The sequence below is a fragment of the Diadema antillarum genome, unplaced genomic scaffold (genome assembly GCF_040938485.1).
Source record: "Diadema antillarum isolate AM-2024a unplaced genomic scaffold, OU_Dant_1.0 seq00001928_RagTag, whole genome shotgun sequence".
NCBI lineage: Eukaryota > Metazoa > Echinodermata > Echinoidea > Diadematoida > Diadematidae > Diadema > Diadema antillarum.
The window spans coordinates 266,357-283,604 of record NW_027272591.1 but is presented as its reverse complement, the minus strand read 5'-3'; the positions used below and the strand labels follow the sequence as shown (position 1 = coordinate 283,604).

At 39.7% G+C, this 17,248-nt stretch overlaps 1 protein-coding gene across 1 annotated transcript; it reads right to left on the bottom strand.

Annotated features, from left to right (window-relative positions):
- Window positions 1-1,028: 1,028 nt before the first annotated feature.
- LOC139713229 (outer dynein arm-docking complex subunit 4-like) lies at window positions 1,029-16,187 on the bottom strand. Its single transcript, XM_071624975.1, has 11 exons — window positions 15,986-16,187; window positions 12,861-12,992; window positions 12,023-12,176; window positions 11,288-11,349; window positions 10,186-10,366; window positions 8,484-8,705; window positions 7,685-7,892; window positions 6,803-7,086; window positions 6,055-6,294; window positions 4,254-4,439; window positions 1,029-1,159 (listed from the first exon to the last, which is right to left on the bottom strand). The coding sequence occupies exons 1-11, from the start codon at window positions 16,106-16,108 to the stop codon at window positions 1,029-1,031; spliced, it is 1,923 nt and encodes a 640-aa protein (XP_071481076.1). The 5' UTR covers window positions 16,109-16,187.
- Window positions 16,188-17,248: the final 1,061 nt, after the last annotated feature.

The window sequence follows — 17,248 nt, the reverse complement described above, 5'->3', positions numbered from 1 at the left end:
AAGCCTTCACAAGTGAATGGCTAGATAACAGCATATACACTGTATGCTAGTACGGGTACTCCTTTGAAGATACACTGAAATGTTAAATCCTATAAGGAAGGACATACATACATTGTACAGTGTATATCAATACACACAGGACTTCATTCCCTTTCACGCTGTATCTCAAATTTCTTTAACAACCACAAAGCTCAGAGAAAAGGGGAAAGAGACAGACAGACAGACAGACAGACAGACAGACAGACAGACAGGGGGAGAAAAAGATGGAAAGAGGGAAAGGGACTAGAACAAGGAATCTCCATTATGTACCTGGCACAGAAAAAAAAATTGTATGTTGACCTTGACAGACACTAACAACAAATTAGAGATTTGAAGTAGTAGTCTCAAGGTCCAGCATTTTCTCAGCACATTCTGATAAACGTGAAGAATGACCCATTTTGGGTTCTCACTTGCGATGTACCGTCTTTTCACTGGCAATGTTTCTGCTTGTCTACAAAGGCATCATCATTCACAATTCTGTGTGATTGCACTTCAGTTCACTCATACTGGCATCTACTGTTGACATTTGATTTTTGATGAGAAAAACAACAAAGGTGCATCTGTCAGCTGAATGCCAGCTGAATGCCAGTTGAATGCAGAGTCATGCGTGTATAGCCATTTCGACCGTCGCAAACTAAATTTGAGGAAAATTTTCCTACATTGCATGTCTGTGAAATAGTGGAAAGATACATGTAGAAGCTACAAGTAAGAACAAGGAAATCCATCTTTGCTTCCCTACCCCCTTAAAAAAGGAAAAAAAGAAGAAGAAAAAAAACCTCCCCACCCCACCTCCTTAAAACTGGAAGTATCATAGAAAATGTGTGTGTTTCAGCAATTAAAGACTCATAAGCTTACTCATAGAACACACTCTCATGTCCCTACCCCATTCCTGTTCCCTACACCTTAAATACAAAATTTTGTTGTTGTTGTTGTTGTTAACCCTCCTTGCTAACTTCCAGCGTGAGAAATCTTTCACCTCTTTGGCGTAACTATTTGCCATCCTTCTTGGACTCGTCATCAGAGCTGCTACTGCCGCTCTTCTTTCGGCTGCGGTGGGACGAACGGCTGCTGCTCCTGCTACTGGCCTTGGACTTGGACGACCTACTACTGCTGCGAGAGTCTGCGTGATTGGCCAGCATTGGAATTTGCCAGTGAGTTTTGCTCAGTAATAAAGTGAACAAAAATACTGTCCTAAAGTGCCCTTAGTTCATTTCTTCCATGCTTTGCTTCTCTTGTCAAAGATATTTTATATCAAAAGTGCACACTAAGAAGAAAAATAGGGCATTTTTTTTTCTTTTTTCTTTCTGAAAATGCATTGATGTCTTACGATTGGATATGCGTCTAAGTAATTAATCTGGAGGGTGTTTCATCAACGTTTGTCAGCGCTGACAATCACCATGATAGTAACAGTCAGTGACCAGAGCATCTCAGCCAATCAAAACTATGGATTTTGCTGAAATTGTCAGTGCTGACAACTTGTCAGTGCTGACAAATGTTGATGAAACACCCCCCAGAAGTGAGTAAATGTGTCAATGGCATATCTCCCCCCACCCCCATTCCTGTTTTCTTCTTTGAATATTGAATGATATATAAAGTTGTTAAAAACTTGAAAAGCGTTTTGTAAAACCATGCATTACCTTATTGTGGAAGGAAAATTTTGTTTTTACTTCTTTGCCACCTGATTAAGTTTATCAGTCTTCTGATTCATTTTTAACCAAAAATCAATATTTTGATAAAGAAATTAAATGATAAGATATTGAAATATTGAACACTAGTACTGTATGACATTTCTTGTTATTCTTCAGAATAAGTTATGTATACAATAATGAAAAAAAAAATAGAGCAGCCAAAAAAACAAAAACAAAACTGCACCAACTGCAACTTTTACAAACTGTGACATTTTAGAGATTTGATATAGCTGTGAAAAAGGAAATTAGTTTCCACACAACCCACATGTGATGACAGGTTATGGTTATGTCATGAAAAAAAAAATCTGAACCTGGATCAATGCATTTTGAAACTATAAACTTCTGATATTTTTTTTTTCCAGGAGTATGTGGGATATACATGAATAAACAGTGACAGGCAGAATCTAAAAATGTGTTTACTTCTAAAGAATAATCTACCACATAACATAGTTTGACTTGAGGTTGTTGAAGGCAAATGACCTTGTGTGGGAACACCAGTCATATCAAAGCATATTGCATTGTACGCGTTTGAAGGTTTGAAATTTGTGAAATTTGCAGTAAGGACAGAAGAGTGATTAAAACACTCAAACACTGGCGTGAAGAAATATCTCCTCTTCAAACGCTGGCTCTGATTTGTTAGCTCTATCTCCCATCTTAAGTATGGAGCAATCCCTTAAATATCAAAAAGATGCTTTGGTAATGGTATTGATTAACCAATTAAAAACAAAACAAAAAACAAAAACAAATATTCCACACATGCCTTAGAAGTTAATAGTCATAAAAGCTTAGTAGAGTTTTTCCAGAATTAATCTGCATGGGGGAAAAAAAATCTCACGATCAACAATGAGGAGTGGGAATATAGTCACATGTCCAGTGACGGCAAAAAGAGTAATTATTGTATGTGGCATGTTCGTTTACTCAGGTTTGCTGACGGTGAGCTATGCTTACTTCAGAACACTGTACATGTACTGAAGTTATGAGGGGAGATAAGTGCAGAGAATGCGAGTTGCAAAGGCAAGTAACACAGCACAAGTGTTGCATGTTTTAACTCGCTCAAAATAAGCAACCCAAGAATGGGTTACTTTTCAAATTAAAGTGTATGCAACATAAACAGATCCAGATAATGTGCTGTGTGGGGAGCAATGAATAAACTGCACATTTAGAAGGAGGTGCTTTGTATCTACACTTTAAAAAAAAAAAGCACAGACATAGCTATTCTGTATGAAAATCGATTTTAGTCCTTTTTAATCATCCGGACAATGCATGAAGGTTCCTTGTCTTGAAAGTTATTTGTCTTATTCAAAGTCTACAGGATATCAATATAAATTTTGTGCATTTCTTAAATTGTCTGCTTCTCTTTTTTTTTTGGGGGGGGGGGGGGGGGAGGGAGGGTGAGAGGCTTTCAAATTGTGAAGATGAAAAAAGATGACGCATGTTCCTGGCCTGAAATGCAGCCAATCTCTCGTAATATACAATATGCCTAAATGTATATTAGACTAGAGCAAGACTAGTAGCTTTGCACAAACATTACATACAACGCTGAATGGTGTCTTGAGGATGTGAAAATATCTACATTGTACCAGCACAAGGGATTAAAGCCAGTAGCAAGTCAACATGAAGCAATGATGGAAGAGGCGTGTTACTGTGCCATCACGATCCAACCAACAAGTGAATGTGAGTAGGAGTATGCAGTCATATGGTCAATTTAACTACAGCATGCTGTGAAATAGCCATCATAAGCACTTGATTATATCACCAGGCTGCACAGCGTGATGTACTACATTCGTGGAATTGTTATTTATCGTATGCAAAAACAAGGAATTCTCTATGCCTAATCAATAAAGTAAAGAGAACTTGGAGAGTAATTATACTAAGGTCACAGCACTCTCATTACACCTAGTAACTTTCAGCAACTTGATTCTCTTATGTGTCAAGTGACTTGAGTGGTATGATTCAGATAGCAATAGTTAGGACAGGCATTAGGACCTTGAAAAACGTACAGGAGTTGTCACTAGTCGAACGAGAAATCACATACCAGTAATTTCATTCAAGCCTACTAGAATCCTCTAGGGCTGTTTTTGTTTTTGGTTTGTTTCTTTTGTGAGGGGAGGGGGAGGGGTTTTCTTGTGTCTCATGAGCTTCATAGTTTTAATATGAAAGACTCAATGTTTTGAAATAATTGAACGATCATTAGGTATTCAAAAGCATCCATTCAACCTATTCAAATCTGTAGAAAAATTCCATTTCATTTGAAGAACATTTAAAGAAGGAACGGTGACACAGGATTTCACAACGACGAAACACTTTGTAAAGTGCATCCCGACCTGGTGAAATAATGCGCTTGCAAAAGATTAAATACTAGAGGAATATCTTCAGACAATGGAACAGGATGTCAGGAAAGGTAAGGAGAGCGGGTGGGGGATTGATGTCGAGATATATATGAAAAGCACCAATGATGTGATGAAGCAAGGATGAGGGTATATATAATGACACATTTAAACATCCAGCCACACAAAGTGTCTTCACCATCAGCTTTCGCTTTCTCTTCCTTCTCCTCCTCCTTCTGTTGTACGTCGTCTTCCTTCTGCTGAGGAACCTCCGCCTCCTCAGGCTTCTCCTCCTCCTTCGCCTGACCAACATCCACCTCGGCATCGTTAGCCTCTTCCTCTTTTTGCTGACTGCTAATCTTTATTCCGCGATGGACACGAGGTGCTTTTGGAAGGGATTTTTCATACATCATACACTTGTATATTCCAAATGCACATGGATGGCAATGTCAAAATCTCATTTGAAAATTATTCCCTTGGTCGACAGAGAGCGTTAATCTGCACATGTACTGTAAAAGTGGAAATCTTCGCGGTGTTGAAATTTTATTTGCGCATTTCACGCAACCAGAAACTAGCGCGAAAATAAAAGCATGCAAACAATTTTTGCTCGCCATATTCAGTAGTTGATGTCTTGATTCTGCAGAATTTAAAGCTCATGAAACTCATCTCACATGGCCGAGTGTGAAAAATTAGTTGCGCGAAAATATCCACTTTTACAGTACTCAAATTTTTAACTGATCTTAATGAAGTTTGCTGATCCCCAGCTCGAGACATATCAAGCTCGAGCTTGTCTCATTGAATTGCTCTGTCATGCTTCCAATCAGAGTGACGGAATGCAAAGTGCATCTATCAAAAGCTCTTTATCACTGAAAAAAAATACACACACACACACCCACCAACAACATACAAATGTACAGCTCAAGACTTGACTCAAAATGCCAAAGATCACATTGGCTTATCTTTGCCCACTGAAATTTCAGTGTCGCCATCACTGGATGAGAGAACTACTACCGCTTGTGTTGTCACATTGTGTAGAATGATAAAAAGAAAATATAGAGAAAATTCAACATATTTTCGCTTTTCTCACATAAGATAAGAACACTTGACTTACCTCTTTCAGTAGGCAGGGGGAATAATACTACCCTTTGTACGTCAGTGACAAGTCAAGGAAATTTGCATTTTTTCAAGAAATTAAATTTTGTGAAATTCTCTTTATATTTTTTTGAATATCATTCTACGTATGTGACATCATACACTGTAGTAGTCTTCTCATCCAGTAGTGACTGCGCAGATGCTTTAAAAATTCATAACTTTTGAATGGATTGTCCAATTTTCCTCAAACTTTAACTGATGTGTAATACTAATATTGATGCATTCATTCAATCTACATGTATATGAAGGTGGACTCATCCTCATTAACATGTATATGGTGGAAACTTCAATTGTACATGTACATGTACAAATATACTTAGTAGTCTATTCTCACATAGCTTTTTAATCTCACTGAATTCTACCTTCCTTCTTTTTCTCTACCTCACATCAACACATTCTTTCCTCTCAACACAAGATACAACAACCTTTGCCTTTTTTTTTCATCTTTCTCTCTGTCTTGTGAAGCCCTTTTCCCCAAAAGATAACCAGTAAAGGTGTGGTATTGACCCTGATCCCCCCCCCCCCCGGAAAAAAAAAAGAAGATTGAAAGATTTTTAAGAATGCACCGGACAGAAATCAGGGCCCCATTTCATAAAAGATGTTAGAATATTAAGTTTTGATAGAAAAGCAAGTTCTTGCAGTAACAGCCAATCAGGATGCTGGATTTTTGTCGTTACCATGACATTTGCCACTCCAGCAGCAAGAGTTACAATCATAGCAACTTTTATCATGAAACGGGGCTCTATGGATCCCTGTCCGAATGATGCATGTTACTTCACCCATCATACATGTAGGTCCATATTCCACACAAGCAATACACTGGCACCGACTCTACTCCAATGACTCACCTTCCTCTTCTTTCTGTTCCTCCTTCTTCTCCTCCTCCTCCTCCTTCTTCTGTCCATCCTGCTCCTCCGGTAGGACGTCTCCCTCCGCCTCCTTCTCCTGCAGCCCCTGGACGATCTTCTCATTGAGGTCCTCCAGGGCCTTGGAGATGGCCTTCTGGGCCGGCTCGTCCCCTTGGACCTTGGCCATCTCAAGGGCACGCTCGAAGGACTCAATAGCCTCCTGGAGATCACCCAGCTTGACTGAAATGAAAAAAAAAAAAGAAGAAGGAAAAGAGTTAGGGGTCAGGGGTCAACAATCACAGTTGTCTGGTACTTGAGGACAATTTATTCATTGGTCGAATGAGAGCATGCACGAAAACAAAACTGGTTTGCATCCCTCTTCAAACAGGCAGGCTACACAGCTAAAAAGGACTGAGATAGCAAGTGCTTACAGCGCATTCACAATAATAACATTCAAATAAAGGTAACAAAATTTAGGCATTTTCGCACATGTCGCGAATCACTGTTGGATCACAGCTTTAACAACCTGCCAAAATGTCTAAATGCACTTTGTTAACACGACATTAACATAAAGGTCAGCATCGCTTCGCGAAAATGTCTATGACCTCGTAATTCGCGAAAATATCTGTACGCGAAAAATAATAGCGTATACAGTAATACATATAAATCAATGTAGCATCATGTAAAGTGCGTCCATAAAGTGAAAATGGCGATAAGGGGAAAAAAAATGACATTAAGGGATCGGTACCTTCTGATTGGGCAATGAGCACGCTGGCGTTGAGCTGCCACACGTCGTCCCCGGCCTCCTGGGCTGCCTGGAGACTCTTCTGGCCACAGTCCCTGGCCTCCTGGTAGTCGCCCAGCTCCAGGTGGCAGCGGCCGATCTCGTGGTACAGCCAGGTGCCTTCCAGCGCCGACTTGACCAGTGGTAGCTTCTCTGACCAGTGCGCCACGGCCGCGTCAAACTTGCCGATGCGGGCGTACACGCGACCCAGGTTATCCAACGCCCGCGACCTGCCTTCCTCATTATCGCTTTTATTGGGAAAATAGATAAAATAGAAACTTCCAAATAAAAAATGAAGTTGAGGCTCTATCGTTGCTGTAAGCTGTAATCCAAGATAACTGATTGGACAGTCCTTCAACCTCATACATTGTGCTATTCTTATATTTAACCTGCAAAACAGAAGTATAACATCAATTCATTTTTTTTATGTAATTACACACATGTAAAACATAGCATCAAACAGAAAGACACAATAATGACATTGCCATTAGCGTTGTCAAGAATATCAACATTGGAAATACAGAAACCATGTCAAGGTCCTTGCACAGTTGGTACACCACGAACATTCAGTCTGTGCAACTTAATCATTAAATGACATGGGGACCTGGAACCAGCACATTGCAGTTCAAGCTGGATGTCAAGTTTTCAGTAATTCCCTTTTTCAGAATGAATTCAGCTTTACATTCAGAATTTCTGACTACTCGAATTGTTCTTTGTAGCAATAAAATGAACCTGGTGAATGAGCAAAGCTACACATGAAAATAAAGGAAAAGAGAAGAAGAATTCATGAAAAACACGTTGATTGTTTCCTTAATCTCTTTTTTTCTTTCTGTTGCAGAAACTCACTTGTCCTTGGAGATGTCCAGGTCCCGTTGGTGGTTCTGCTGAGCATCCGGCATCTTGCCCATGTCGAGGTATGCGTTGCCGATGCAGCTGTGCAAGTTGGCAATGAACTCCTGTTTCTCTGGCACGTCGTCCTGCGACCAGCCCTCCACATTCCTTAGGACCTTCTGGGCCTGCCGTAGAGCATCACGTGGTCTGCCGTCAGCCAGGGCTGGATATGGAAGGTATCAAGATGAGGCAATTATCATCCTATGCTATCAACTGGCCCTTTTTTTTTTCTTCTTTTAAAAAAATAAATAAGTCATACACAAAGAATATCTATGTGTCTTGAGTGCGTGCTACAGTTTTAAGATACTATGCATAGTTTGGAGAGCTGATGCATAATCTAATTTTGATATGAATTGTGTGTTGTTGTTTTTTTTCAAAGTGACTAGAAGTAGTTCCACACTGATGATCAAACAAATTTAATGGGTAGTAAGTCTGTAACCCCTTCATAGGCTTCCAAACAAAGTTCCTCCCTGTGCAGCTTTGAAAATATAACTATCCTTACATTGTCATCTAGTAACAAAATCATCTTTATCATCATCATCCTCCTCCTCCTCCTCATGAACGTCATGAATAATCCTATAATCATCATCATCATCATCATCATCATCATCATCGTCACTATCATGATCAACATTGTGATCATCATCATCACCATAATAACCACTATTATCATCACCACCACCATCACCATCACCATCACCATCACCATCACCGTCACCATCCCCATCACCATCACCACAGTAAGTCTCCTTACCTGCATCAATGTCTTCTAGGTTCTTGAGGATGTACTTGGCAGGATCGGCTGGTTTCTGTTTGTTCTTCTCCCTTGCCCCCTTCGCCTCCTCCTTCTCCCTCTTACGGGCGTACATCGGCTTCTGTTGCCGCCAGAACTCTGTCCTCGTGTCGAGATACTGCAGGCCCTCGTTCACGAGGTCGTAGATTCGGTTTCCGCTGTCTGTGTCAGCTCTCGTTAAGTCTGACAAGGAAAATGTATGCATACATTGTTAGACTCATTACGCAAGCAACAACCGTTGTTGCTATTGCAGAAGCTATACAAATATATGCAACTCTGTGGAAGTGTCTGGAAGGAATTAATTGGGTTTTTTTAAAGCTACTGAGAAACTATACTTTGTGATACATGCTGAGTAGTGACTGATTGCTTGCATGTGACTGAAAATGCACAGAAAATACAGTGGGCAAATATGAGAGAGACAGGTATACTGTACAGCAAAATACTTTTGTGGCATGAAATATTTGTGAGGAGCTGACAGCTTTTCTCATGGCATAAAATTTTTGTGAAATGCCTCTGGCATTCAATGCATATAGGGTAGACAAGGACTTTTGCATGCATTATAACTTTGCAAATCTTGGCTCTTGAGAAATTAAAATTGATGCAAACATTCCTCATTCTACAGTACTCTAGTGTTTTTCTTCTGAAGGATTGTAAAAAGTAGTCACAAAAGATTTTGGATGACTAATGCCTATAGTTCATAGTACTATGGCTATCAACAATGCAGCTTTGATCAAGACGGATCCACAGGTTTCAGCCAAGATAATGTTGCATTAAGTTTACCTTATTACCATCTGAACGATTGTGCTTCTTCCATGTAATAATGATGCCAAGTTTTCACATCAGAATCAATCAAATGATTCACAACAGTTTTGCATTTATCCACATACACACTATAAAACATGAAGACATTCTGGAAGGACATGGTGTTAAACAAAACATTACAGACATTTTTAATCATGTTGCACAATTACCCGTACAATGTTAATCTGGGTGAAATGACACCACATAGGGTAGGAAAAGGAGATCTACCCTAATTATAGCTACATTTCGTCTGTTGAGAATGAGAAGGGCTTTAAGTCTTCTCGAACACTATGGGTTTTGTGGTCACTTAATGCCCTTATCATTCTCAACCGACGATTTATAATCTTAGAAACAAATCATGTCATGCCTTGTCATGCTAATCAACGGCTCAACATTACATTAGTAGTGGCTTGAAGGCCCGGGGCCACTGAAAATTGATGTTGGGCTACAAAATAAAAAGTTATCTTTTGATAGCCTGTATCAGGCAACAAAGATTCAAAACGGATTCTTATATTTCCCGTATGTTGGGCCAAAGCATTTATTTTGGGGGGCACCAAAGCTTCAAATGTAAAATTTTAGTGGCCCAAACAGGACAATAAAATTTAGTGTCAAACCCTGTAATCAATCATATAATACAGTTGTCTTTACAACATTCATGGTTGTCAGTATATTAGATCACTATGGGCCATGTTGCCCAACTTCAGTGTATGCCAAAGTGGTTGTGTGTGTAAAGCACCTAATGACAGTCCGTAGCTAACATTCTAGTCACAGAAATTTTCTTGGTGACCGACTGATGCACTTTAAGGAGCCTCAGGACTTCTGGTGGAAGTAACGGACATCGCTTTCTGCAGACTGCACTTACCGTCATCTCTGAGAAGCATGTCGAGGTATTCTTTGTCAGCATAGAGTTCACCCAGGAGCTGCTTGGCCGTCTTTTTCTCGGCGTCAGTCTGCTCCGGCTTGGTGGGCCGCTTCTTCTTGTTCTCTTGCTGCTTGGCCATGGGCTTGCTGTAGCCCATCCTGGCTGGCTTCTTGCTTTTGGCCTGGCAGAAATCAATCATGGGGACAGTGAGCACATTCAAGCATTCATCAGATATTAAGATATATACAACAAAATGTTAAAGGGAAGGTAAACCCAAAGAGCAATGTGGATTAAGTGAAAGCAGCAATGTTAATAGAACACATCGGTGAAAGTTTGAAGAAAATCGGACAATTGATGCAAAAGTTATGAATTTTTAAAGCTTTGGTGTTGGAACCGCTGGATGAGGAGACTACTAGAGGTTATGACGTATGAGTGGACAACAATATAAAGGAAATATAAAGAAAATTTCACAAAAAATCATTTTTCATGAAAATTACAAATTCCATTCAACTTGATACTGACATATGTTAAGGGTAGCAATTATTTCCCCAGTTTTCTGACAGCGGTTAGTCAAGTGCTCTTTCATGATGCTAGAAAAGTGAATTTTTGTTGAATTTCCTTTATATGTTCTTGGTATTGTTGTCCACTCATATGTCATAACCTCTAGTAGTCTCCTCATCCAGCGGTTCCAACACCAAAACTTTAAAAATTCATAACTTTTGCATTGATTGTCCGATTTTCCTCAAACTTTCACTGATGTGCTTTGCTAATGTTGCTGCTTTCACTCAATCCACATTGCTCTTTGGGTTTGCATTCCCTTTAAATCAGTTCTATCTTTCAATTCTCTAACAGAAAACTTGCCTAATGAAATAGTAACACAGTACCAGTAAGTAGAACGAGCGATAAAAAAATTGCCAAGAAATTGTGAAGTATTTTGATATTCATTCTTGATATCATGAACAACATAATGGCTTTGCAACTGATTGACAAATTGCCCTACATTTTATGAATTTAAACATAATGGCTATTATAGTTTTAGACTGTTAACTTCATCACAGTCTAAGTTCTATGTCTGAAACACACAAGATTAAGTGACGCTTACCTCATCTTGTTTTGTGAAGAATGATAGATCTCCTTTGTTTTCTAGCTTGACTTTTGATGGACCTGGGAATAGATTGAAATAAAAAACAAAATTTGCATTACTCCTACTTGCCACAAAAACAATGCACAGTATGCTCTTCTCAAAAATTATTTCCTGTACCTGAAGTGGACATGATATAATGTTCCTTTGGAGCTGGCCAAACTCTTGCTGGGAGGTTGTGTGTTCAAATGCTTGATTCTTTAGATTTTTGTGTCACAATATATGCATATTTGCTGTAATCACCATATATATTTCATGGGGTTTTGTTTTCACGAATTTTGCACAGTAGGCTGCTACACATTTGTGAATTCAATAATGCACAAAAGTATTGACTCTGATCCAGGTATGTAATTATCATGTGACATAAGTATGCATACAACCCTGTGCATTTTTCTGCTCATTGCTGTACTCAAGGATTGTGAATCTAGCCATTCATATAATTGCCAGGATCTGAGTTTCAACTGGCTAAAAATTAGACTGGCTAATACTTAACACCATATACAGTAATGGAGAACATTTGATGATGAGATATGTAATAACAGGAGACAGATAGGAAGAATCTAACCATTATGAAATGTGAAAAGCATCTCAGTTGCCATGTTTCCTTGATAAGTATTGCCCACAACTTGGAAGAATAATCCATACAAAGCAATTACATTTTCTTCTGCTTGATTATCTACCACAGATTGCACTCACTTCCTATTGAGTTATCAATGGCTTCTTGTGCTTTCTGGATGCCGAGACGAAACTCTTGTAGCTCGGGTCTCAGCTTGTTTCCACGGTGATAGAAGACCAGGCCCATCTCAAAGTCGCCCATCTGGTAGAGGGCCTCTGCCTTGTGGTACAGACCCTGTCAAGTGACCAAGTTCAAATCAAAATTCAAATTTAAATATTTATATTCAGAGTTTTCTGCATTGAACCCTGTCATGTGACCAGATGGACAGATTATATTTAGATTTAGGTCTTGCTTGCAGTGCTTTCATTCGCTGGCACCGTGGCACCATGGCTATTTTCAAATACTTCATGTGAAGGATGAGCTGCTATTAATCATAGTCAGGGAAATAAGACGGAATCAACTTTGTAAATATTTGTCAAAGGTATCTTGCATTCAGTGCACATACAAAAAGTTTGCATAGATAGGTATACTACTTGCTGTATAAAGTAAAATGAAACTTCAATGGAATACAAATGAACTTATTCAGGTGCTGGAAACATGGTGTTCTCAATTAAGAATGACAAAATATAATCATAGCAATTTCTCTAGAGCACATCTACCTATTTGCGTTGATAGATGTGCTCACGAGTCATGAATTGTTAATTTGACACAAATGTAAGAAAAAAGTTTCATGTATTGTTCAATGAGATACAAATACAGTGTATGGCCACATCGACAGACATCATCCACGTTATGCCTTACGGCTCACATGCCTACAACTGTCCAACGTAGCAAGAATTTGTTTCATACAAAGACTAGACACGCTAAAAGCTGGTAATGGACTCTACATGTAAATGACAAAAGGCCATTATTGAATACCTTGATGTATTTTTCATCATCCTCCAGTGCTGCTTCAGCATCCTTGAGGGCTGCCTTGGAGTCACCAAGCTGGAGATGACACTTTGAGCGGGCCACCAGGCAATTCTTGTCTGTCGGTTCTATTTCCAGGGCCTGGTAACAGATGAAGAATACAATGAATAGAATTAGAAATTATAGAATAATGATAATGTAATGACCACATTGGCAATGACATATTTGACAATGAAGAAATGTGCTGAATGCCATTACTGGCATACATAATTATTATTTTTTGTTTGTTTGTTTGTTTTTTAACTGTCAACAAGATCTCACTGTGCTCTCTGCAGAATAGTCTCTTCCGTCGTTTTGGCACTGTGAAACAGATCGAGCTTATTTCTCCATTCCTACATTGGTTCCATTGTCATAATCAATCAGAAGATTTATAACTGACATTGCTTTTGTTTCTTTTTTCTATACTCACAAATTGTGCAAGCAACATGCTTCTCTCAAGTAAGTAGTCAATTAAGATATATTACATATTGAATGAAAACTGTAAAATTGGATAATTTTGCGCAAGTAATTTTTTGCATTGGGCCAGAGGAGATCAATTTAGTGTGTGTTTAATCCTGCAGAAACAAGACAGTTAGTAGTGGTACATATTGGCATGCTTTTATTTTCATGCTAGTACCTGGTCAAGCGAAATGTGCAAAATTTCCACTTTTATAGTACCATGCTTTTATACACACACACACGCGCAAACACACGGTTTTACTGTTCTGGGTTAGTATGCGTCCAAGAAAACTGTCTAGCTAAGGACTGTACCAACACAATAAGCTGTTCTGCAGCAAAAATTGTCACGCATGTGTTCAAAGATATCGTGCAGCAGCTGATGAAACCAATCGTCATGAAACATTACATGAAGGTTAAAAACATCTACTCATATTTTCTTGGGCATACCCTAGAGAGTGACCAAGTTGTTATGATCTTAATATGTTCATAATTTCACAACTCAACACAACTAACACAACTAAGTAAAACCCATTGTATACTTCATTTGTCAAATGAAGGAACAGGGTCAGGGATAACATTTTAGCACTCTCTGTTCTATAAGCTGGGAGGCACATCACGCAGCAACACAGGATTTAGTGACCGCCTTTCACAGTGGCAGCCATGTTGTTTACATACTAAGTTATAGCCCTCCATTGCCCGCCTGTAGTCCCTCTTTCTCATGTGGTCCTCTGCTTCTCCGATGTAGGATTGTAGGAGCTTCAGTTGCTCCTCCCGCTCTAGCGCTGGATCCACGTATTCATCCATCATGGATGTGATCAAATTCACACAGATTGCTTGTCAAAATGAGTATTTTCCCTGTAGAGCCCTTGGTCTGTGCACTTCCACATATACGGCTACTGCAGACAGCGTGCAACCATTTTGTTTCACCATTGATTTGTACACAAGCCCCTTTGCCCTCACTCAAGTCCTAGCAACAGAGCCTCATGCATATTTATCAGATTATGGCAAACAGCTGTGCATATTCATGATGCGAAAAAGAATAGGGACTGTCATGCAGGGACGAACAACATCAATAGATTGAAGGATAATCTCTCCCTTCCTATAGTCTTCACTTTCACCTACCAGCCCACAGCCGTCTGTCATGGAAAGTCGTATTGATCATGATTATCGAGAGGTATTGATTTGAAGGACGGGTAGACTTTTAAAAAGGGGTGGGAGGGCAAGTGTGAGAATAACAAACCTTTAAAAACCACAGTGCCAAAATACAGCTGGGGTATGTCCTGTGCAACATATACTCTTAAAACTTTGTAGGGTGCAACTCTCTTTAAAAACAGAAGTCCATACACTTTATCACTGTGGAATTAGCTTCTGATGTCATTCATTTGTCAAATATGCCATGCACTCTCAGCTAAAAAGGTTCAAAGTCATCACCTTCTTTGTTTAAAGGAATAGTGTAATTGAGTAAGTACTTGCTTATTTGTTTTGGTTTTCCATCAAAATGAATGTTCAACTTCAAGGTTGTCTAGAGATAGAATTTTGTAAAAAGTGAATTCCAATAAAAGTAGGGTCTGTCTTAAAACATGAAACCATGGATGGAATATGGGACCCTGAATATATTCGCTGCCTTGGCAAACTTGCATCCAGAATCAAGAGCTCACACTCCATGTGCAAAAGGTCATCATCATCATCATCATCATCAGCAGCAGCAGCATCTCCGGCCTACGTTGTGAAGCTATGGTCACAAAGGTTCGTACGAACGATGCGTTTGTACAAATGTCACTGTTGGTACGAATTCTGGAGTTCGTACGGCCGCCTTTCGAAGTGAAGAGAGGGGTTCGTACGAAATTGAAAAAATTTTGAAGACGACCATCGACCCGGCTACAAACTTACGAACGGTCTACGAACTCGGGGTTTTGTAGGGCCTTCTTACGCTTAGGAAGATCTTACGAAATTGTCTGAAAATCATTCTTATGGCATTCATGGCAGTTCTTAATGGTATTTGACCAAGCCATCACTAGGTCTATGCCATGTCAGTCTCTCAGGCGTCAGCACTTACATTGTAAGTGTGCATAAGCAAGAGTCTCTTACTCTTAGCAGATGTTTTCTGTAACAAGGTTCACATGATAAAGACTCCCTGGGCTGTCACCCAAAGCCCTGCAAACTTGCGACCAGATGTGTGGAGGAAAACACGGCTTGACTTGCTGAGTGAATAGAATCTCCGTTAACCGTTGATGGCGTTACTGGCGTTAGGCATGCCATTGGCATTGACAATGTCTGAGCTGACTAGGGTCCTATTTCTACTACAAAAATCATAATTTTGTAGCTAGTTAGATCTGATTCATTAAGATTTTGCCCTTAGGCCTTAGCCCCATAACCATTATTTATTCTAATTTGGCCGAAGGGTCTGCATTGATAATATAATAATCTGGCTATACCCGTAATTCTCAATGTAGAAGAGCTGGTCAAAAAAGCTCATTTCAGAATTTAAAATTTTAAGAAATAAATCCGTTCACACCGGCTGCGCGGGATAACAGCCTTCAGGCAGTGATTGCGCAGAACCCAACCAGAACCAGAACCAGAATATACGGTGCCTTATAAATATGATTGATCATGTCAACGAACACACACAGACTCACCGTGGAGTAACTCTGCAGGGCCTTCTTGTACTCTCCTTGCTTAAAAAGGACGTCCCCTTCCGCCATGTAGATGGCGAAAGATTCCCTGGAAAGCGCTTCATCATGTTCCTCACCTACAATCATCTTGGAAGAGGCCAAAACTTTTTTGGTGAAAGGGAAATAATATTGATTTTATTCGGCCCTTCGGTCCTCCTTACACCTTCGATCGAACTTCGCCCATTCATAACACACACATGGAGCAACTTCGCATTCACAATACACTACCCACTGCACTGACTGTGTGACACCTACCTGTACGTTTACCCTAGCAACGTTAGTGGGCATGCGCAATGTCAGCACAGCGGAGAGCCTAGCAAAACAAAAATAGGTAGGGCGCCATCTTGCGCCTCGAACATTATAGCTGAAGCTGCTGCTGTCACGTGACTGCTGACCCACCTGACTCATCTCGGGAATAATGCACCTGTTTATCCACTTATTAAATCTCTTATAGTAGAGGTCAGGACACGATTTTTTTTTTCTTTCTCCTTCACTGCTCTCCACCATAGCTTTCTTATCTCACACGTTCTCACACGTTCATGGTAATTATCGTGGAGATGCAATCAATTACTAGGAATATTAAATAATGAGGTACGAGATAACTATGTTTAAATGAGGCCCTGGATGTTATCATGAATTCGAACCTTCACACCGGTGCGTTTATTTTGGGACAAGACGTCAATTGTACCCACTGTACTTCTCTAGCCCCAGAACTAGACGAAAGTAATTTATGTCTGGGAGGTGAAAGAGAGAACTTCCATTTCGCTGGTATAAGTGTTACCTGTCGGGCAATATCATGTTAAAGTGGCGCTTCTGAATTGTGTGAAGCCATACCAAAGAAGATGTTTTTGTTGTTGAATGAGGTTCCATAAAATCGGATCTAATAATGAGACAACAATAAAAAATATTTTAGAATTTCACTGACCATGGCCAGCGGAACCGGAGGGGAGGTCGTGGGAGCTCGGGCCACTCTTTTCGTGCACCATATAAAGGAATACATAAGGTGCCAATAATTTGGCCCCCATTTTTTCTAACCCGGAAGTACGTAAGTGACATTAAAAATAAATAGATAGAGATCTTGAATAGTGGTCGCGGTAAGGCTATGATTTTCCCCTAGAGACCTTCCTTTTCTTTTTTCTTTCCTTCTTTTTTTTATTGTCAGCTGAAGAAACACGGAAGTGGAGGTGGAGAGATGAGCTGAGGACTTTTTTTTTTTTGCTTGTTAGC

Bases quoted from the DNA above. Each gene is read 5' to 3' on its own strand.
- LOC139713229 (XM_071624975.1), bottom strand. From the start codon at position 16,108: ATGATTGTAGGTGAGGAACATGATGAAGCGCTTTCCAGGGAATCTTTC. The intron at 10,367-11,287 runs GTAAGCGTCACT...GATTTCTGCCAG, and splicing joins TCTTCACAAAACAAGATGAG to GCCAAAAGCAAGAAGCCAGC. The intron at 7,087-7,684 runs GTGAGTTTCTGC...TCCCAATAAAAG, and splicing joins CTGGACATCTCCAAGGACAA to CGATAATGAGGAAGGCAGGT.